This window comes from Mustela erminea, chromosome 1 (assembly GCF_009829155.1).
Source record: "Mustela erminea isolate mMusErm1 chromosome 1, mMusErm1.Pri, whole genome shotgun sequence".
Taxonomy (NCBI): Eukaryota; Metazoa; Chordata; class Mammalia; order Carnivora; family Mustelidae; genus Mustela; species Mustela erminea.
This window is the reverse complement of record NC_045614.1, coordinates 16887683-16894359: the sequence shown is the minus strand read 5'-3', so window position 1 is coordinate 16894359 and position 6677 is coordinate 16887683. Positions and strand designations below refer to the sequence as shown.

General features: G+C 46.2%; 1 protein-coding gene across 1 annotated transcript; it reads right to left on the bottom strand.

Annotated features, from left to right (window-relative positions):
* Positions 1–3264: 3264 nt before the first annotated feature.
* TDGF1 (teratocarcinoma-derived growth factor 1) lies at positions 3265–6397 on the bottom strand. The gene is made up of 6 exons (XM_032360577.1): positions 6363–6397; positions 5497–5549; positions 5286–5411; positions 4752–4866; positions 4527–4636; positions 3265–3425 (listed from the first exon to the last, which is right to left on the bottom strand). Exons 1-6 carry the CDS (start codon positions 6395–6397, stop codon positions 3310–3312), a joined length of 555 nt encoding a protein of 184 aa, XP_032216468.1. The 3' UTR covers positions 3265–3309.
* Positions 6398–6677: the final 280 nt, after the last annotated feature.

Sequence of the window (6677 nt, the reverse complement as noted above, 5' to 3'; positions counted from 1 at the left end):
AGAAACAAAGCATTGTGCACCATGGGTGGGAATGCAGAATGGTGAAGTTGCTGTGAAAACCAGGTTGGTGGGTCTTCACAGAATCAAAGGAGAGGGTTGTCCAATGCTCCTGCAATTCCCCTGTGAGGAGATGCATCAAAGAACTGAAAGCAGGGACTGGACACCATTGTTCACAGCACATTATTCACAGTCGCTTAAAGGGGGAAAACAACCCAGATGTCCATGGATGGATGAATGGACAACGTATTACCATGGAATATTGTTTCACCTTAAAATGGAATGAAGTTCTGACCCATGCCCTAATATGGATGACCCACACTAAGCCAAATATGGCAGACCCAAAAGGCTGTCTGTTATATGGCTCTACTTACAGGAGGTATCTGGAGGAGTCAAATTCAAGTCAAATTAAAATTTGACAAGTCAAGTCAAATTCATCTACACAAAAAGTAGATCCAAGCCCCAGAGGCTGGGCTTGGGGAGGGGAATAGGGAGTTACTCTTTAATGGGTAAACTTTCAATTTGGGAAGATGAGAAAGTTCTAGAGAGGGATGGTGGGGATGGTTGCCCAGCCATATGGATGTAGTGAAAGCCACAGAACTTCGTAGTTAAAAATGATGGCAAGGCTAACTTTTATGTGTATTTTACCACCATAAAAGAGTTGATATAAAGTGGCCAAATTGAGGTGGCATGTGAATGCCCAAGTTTGGAAAACACTGTCCCCGCCTCACCTGCAATGTGGTTACAGGTTATTTGCCTGCAAACGAGAAGGCTTTTTCAATATTCTGAAGTTGCTTTATCCTTTTATTCATTTCCATTTCTGGGCAAAAACCAGTCTGGTAAACAGGTAGAAAGAGGAGAATTGTGACATTTGTGGAGAATTTTTGTATTAGTGCTCTATTTTAGTTTATGTTAATCTAACAACATGTGGTGTAGGGATTCACCCCAGTTTGCAGCCTGGGAAACTGCCCCCCCCCACTGCCCTGGGGCAAGTAAGTGGCTAGACCAGCCTTCCACACTCTCTGAGCTCCTAGGGTGCACCTTTGGAACGTTTGCATCTGCAGGGCATTAATTTGGAGAAACAGGAACTGGGGACCAAGTGGTGCCTAAATGACAGAAGCAAATATCCTTCACAGCACAGACACACACCAAAGCCAGAAACAACACTAGGTCTGAGCCCTTGGCTCTTCCGGTTACTTCAGTTTCAAGCCTGATATAGTTGTGGCTTTCCCCATGAAAACAGATGCAACCCACCCTCACCGTGGGAAACACAGAGTACAGAGGGGAAAACCCACCACCGTAACCTGCTTGTCACAGCACAGCCCAGAAATAACCACAGTTCACACTTTGGTCACAAGATTTCCCATTTTTACTGGGCATATTCATGTACGCAAGGTAGTGTTAAAATACATAGTTTTATCACCTCGTTTACAATGAAATATATAGTGAACATTTTCTCTTTTTCAAGTTAAAATACTTGAAATGTACAGAGAAAACACAATTTATTAAGCTCTCTTGTTGGAGAAATTTGGATGGAATTTTTTTCCAAGGAAGACTTCATTCGTTTTACAATGCATTGAGAAAAAAGGTGGTGTTCTTGTCTTCTAGAGGATAGAAACTTGCCTTTTGGGAACCCTTCTACACTATTAAAAAAAAAAAGATTTTATTTATCTATCTGACAGAGATCACAAGTAGGGGGAGAGATTGGCAGAGAGAAGGGGGAAGCAGGCTCCCCACTGAGCAGAAAGCCCGATGTGGGACTTGATCCCAGGACCCTGAGACCATGACCTCAGCCAAAGGCAGAGGCTTAACCCCCGGAGCCACCCAGGTGCCCCCCTCCTACACTATTGATGGAAATGCAAACGAGTGCAGCCACTCTGGAAAACAGTATAGTTTCCTCAAAAAGTCAAAAATGGAGCTACCTTATGACCCAGCAATTGTACTATTGGGTATTTACCCCAAAGATACAAATGTAGTGATCTGAAGGACCACATGCACCCCAATATTTATAGCAATAATGTCCACAATAGTCAAACTATGGAAAGATCCCAGATGTACATCAACAGATGAATAGATAAAGATGTGGAGAGTGTGTGTATGTACATACATACACACAATGGAATATTATGCAGCCATCAAAAATGAAATCTTGCCATTTACAACAATGTGGCTGGAACTAGAGGATATTATGCTAAGTGAAATAAATCAATCAGAGAAAGACAATCATCATATGGTCTGAAGAGAGGAAAAAATGAAACAAGATGAAACTAGAGAGGGAGAGAAACCATAAGACTCTTAATCATAGGAAACAAACTGAGGGTTGCTAGAGGGGAGGGGATTGGAGGGTTGGGGTAACTGGGTGATGATGGCCATTAGGGAGGCCATGTGTTGTAATGAGCACTGCATATTGTAGAAGACTGATGACTCATAGACCTGTATTCCTAACACAAATAATATGTGTTAATTAATTGAATTTAAATTAAAAAAAAAAAGAAAATTGCCTTTCAACTTGGATTTTTAACTTACTTCTTAGGTCCATCTCATCATTAACCAAGTAATTCATTTTATTTTTCTCAATCTCTCTTCCATTTGCTTCCTCTTTTCTACCAGTCTCCCTGGTGTGTGTACACACACACACACACACACACACACACACACACTTCTAATACTCCGCATCCAGTCCCTCACCTCCAGAGGGACATCTGCCCTCTTGTCTGCTGTCTTTACAGATGGTCCCTTTCCTTTTACGGACAAGGTCTTAATTGATTTTGATCAACTCTAGTAAAATATTTAGCCTCAGTTCCGCATTAGGAGTAGCCTTTAATAATCTGTAGATAGAATCCAATTGTTTAAGGAAAATACTAAGAAACCCTTGGTAGAGTTAGCTGAATCAAGGAATGTAGACCTTGCTCACAGTGTAGATATGGCTTTTTTTTTTTTTTAAGATTTTATTTATTTGAGAGAGCGAGAGCAAGAGAGAGCACAAGGGGTGGGGAGGAGACTCCCCACTGTGCAGGGAGCCTGACACGGGGCTCGATCCCAGGCCTCGGCGATCATGACCTGAGCCAAAGGCAGATGCGTAACTGACTGAGCTACCCAGGCGCCCCTATGGCTGACTTTATTTTAAGAGAAATTTTTTGGAGACAGCAGGACAGAGGAAAGTAGTACTTGAAGAAAATGTTAGGGACCTTGATGAAAATCTATTCACTATTTCAAGGCGACTAACCAATGATCATTTCTGGGGACACGGGAGTGACAGTCTTTACAGGTTATGAAACTCGCATGACAAAATACTGCATATGCAAGTGTCGATTAACAGTAACTTTGTAGAGTGAGGCAGATGCCAGCCAGTGAGACAGTGGTGCCCAAAGACAGTGTTAATTCTGGAGTCCTGGAGACCAGGACGTGCTCCTCCATCACACGGCCATCTGAAAGGAGGACACTTGGTCAGTAAAGGAAATCCCTCCAGCAAACCAGCCAAAAATCAGTTGGGATTCAATATTTGATGAATAAGAGTATGTTTACAGGATCAAGAGTACTGATCACTCGAAATTCAGACTCCCCTGGAAAAAAATCTCTTTCAGCAGAAGTCGCCATGGGCCTACTGTTCCCTTGGGTTTCCCCTGGACACGTGCTCTCACACCTGGAAACTTACCCCAGCTGGTGACACCTTTGATGACAGGGGAGCCACAGGACTTGCTCAGTTGTCAACGAGGAGACAGCACATTTTTGGGCCCCAAGTTCCAGGAAGAAAATATGGCCTCCACCCCTGCAGTCATCCCGCTTATACTTACCAAACGCCAATCCTGGGCCTGACAGCCAGGAGGCAAGTGGAAAAGCCACAGTCCCTGTGTGGGTCAGGGCTCCCATCTTGCACTCAAGAGAATCATCTGCTTTCATTTAGTATCTGGACTCGACCCTGGACAGTGGCTAACATCCCCAGGGTCAGAACTCCGAGAGGCCTCTGCACTTGGGGAGGACCTAGAAATCTGGCTCAGGGTGGGGGAGATCCCTGCCCTTCTTGCTACTGTTTTCCTCAAACCAGTAAGAACTCACAAGGTGGCAAGGTCGAGATCCCTTGAGGACCCATGAGGAAGCTCCTGAGGAATGAGAGGGGGCGGTCGAGCCTCTGGTGGAATTTAAGGGCAGGAGTTGGGAGTTGTTCACAGGGAGCTTATCTGGGTCACCCTGCCCAAAGGAAAGGAGAGCCCAAGAGCACCTCTTGGTGTTTAAGAGGCCAGCCTTTTTCTTGTTTGTTTTCCTTAGAAGTTCACACACTGTAACGTGTCAAATAGCCTTGACATAACTCTCCACCTGGAAGGTGACATTTCTGAGGCAGTAAATCGGAGGGACACCAGCGTGACCCGTGCCCCACCCCCCCCCAATCTGGAGCTCTCCGATGCTTTTACAAGCAGCTCTTCAGGGGCCAGGACCTAGCAAGCTGTGGGGTAAGAGGACAGAGCCCCTTCACCAAGGGGCCCCAGGCAACTAACTAACTTGAAAGAACAGAAGAGAGGACTGTGGCTTACCACAGCCCGGTAGGAATGTCTGCCGGAAGCAGTGAAGCCGGCCACGCCAGCATTTACACATGGAGCATCTCCTGGGCAGCCAGGTGTCATGGGGCACCGACTCACAGTTCCTGGGAAGGAACAGAGAAGGCGATGCATTTGGGTTTTTAACTCCCTTCTCTTTTCCTCTCCGCACCCCCTTCCACCCCCGCCACCATCTCCACCCCCACCCCTCCAGTGGCTTACTCTTTCCGGGAATCATGCTCACAGTTGCGGCCATAGAAGGACGGTGGGCAGGCACAGAAGGACCCCAGCATGCAGGTGCCCCCATTCAGACAGCAAGTTCTGTTTAACTCCTTACCTGAAATGTAATTAGAGGTGGCTGAGGGGCGGTGGCTGAGGTGGCTAAAGCCCCTGGGAGCAAAGGTTAATACAGGGCTAAGGGCTTGGTCTCCCCAGTGATTGGAGATGTTTGCAGTCTTGTGAACTGCACAGAAAGGCACTCTTGCTTTTTAGTGGAGCCTCTGAGCAGAGAAACTTTTTCATGCTCAGGCCAGGGGTGGTTCCCAGAACCCAGGGAATCAGGAGGGAAACTGCGTGCGTCCCAGGGAGGTCAAATACACTCTGCCGGTCTAGGCTCCAGGGCCAAGCCCCAGTCCAACCCTCTGCCCAGCTCCCGAATCAGCTTGCCAACCAGGAGAAAGCGTGTCAGAGAGAGAGGAAACAGGAAAGACCAGGATGGTCATAGCACGAGGCAGACCTAAGGGAGTTGGGTCTTACTATCCTGGATGCCTAAGGTCGGCACAAACGGGGAAGACCGGTGACGAACCGCAGGCTCCTCCCGGGACCGAACGCTGGCATCTCTTAAGGGCGGCTCCCTCCTCGCAAGTTCACGGTGGCCCAACCCTTAACGACAAAAATCAACGGATGGGTTCAGGATTTCAGGCCGGGTGAAAATTGCTGCTGATCAAAATAACAAAAAGTCTCTCACCAGCAACTAATTCCAGTTCAAACGCTTTGGAAATGGCCATGATCAGAATCACACTGGGAAGATGAAATCAGACACCCGTTAGCCAAACAAGGCAAAGAAAACCCTTTGCCTTAACAGAATTAACACCTCGGTCTTCCCAGCACAAGGACAAGAGCGCAGACCATTAGGGAGAAATTGTAGAGCCCTACTTTTCTTTCTCCTTCCTTTCTTTTCAAATGGCTAACTCAGGAAACAACATCAAGAGCAATGATGAGACTAAAAATCACCTAAAAGCTAATTTTTTTCAATGTTTCATGACTTCTTGGGCTCTGTCCTTCTAGAGCCATAATTTTAAGTCGGCGTAAAATCTTTTAGCTTCGATCTCACAGAACACGTATTCTCCTGCACTTAGATTTCCTATAAGAATTTTGAAATGACCACAGGACTGTCTCTGTAATCAGTGAATCACATTTTACAAACCATTTCAAATACACCAGTCGTTTAAAAGATTTTCAGGTTAAAACAAATCCTCCCATGACTCTTCACAGTTTTGCAAATACTGAATCTATGCCTTCAGACTTCTCAGAAGCAGATTTTTAATCTGGTGGTTGATATCGACCTTTTCTTACCCAAGAGAGGAAAACGCTAATCAGCTCCCCGGGCAGTGCATTAACCCGACTGAAAATGTTAAAAGCCAACGGCGAAGCTGGATGGAACTCTTTTAAGTGTGAAGTTCCGGTTCTTTGGGGGAGAAAATAGCATCCCTGTTGCCAGCCCTTTTTAAGTTTGGGCAAGATGAAGCCAAACGACAGAGAGGGGGTAGAACATTATTTCTGCAGGTGGCAAGTTCTAGTCATCAGAAGCTCACGTTCAAGATGGGTTCATACCTGCAGGAGAAGCGCTCCATCTTTCCGCCGTCCATAGCTCCTAACAAGTTAGGGGGAAAAGAAGGTCAGCATGGCTTTCATTCATGGTCGTTGCTAGAACACCCAAAGAAAAACATTAATTTCCTGAAGTGAAAATGGGAATTTAGAACGAAGAGTATCCCCGATGAGAGATATGCTTTCCCCAAAAGGTCTTAGGAGGAGCGGGAGCCAGGATGTCTGGGAGACTGGGGGCTCATCACCGAGCTGGTCCTAAGGAATGCTTTGAGCTTAGCTGGGGAGCCAGCCCGGCTGGGGCCTCTCCTTCTTCACCAACCA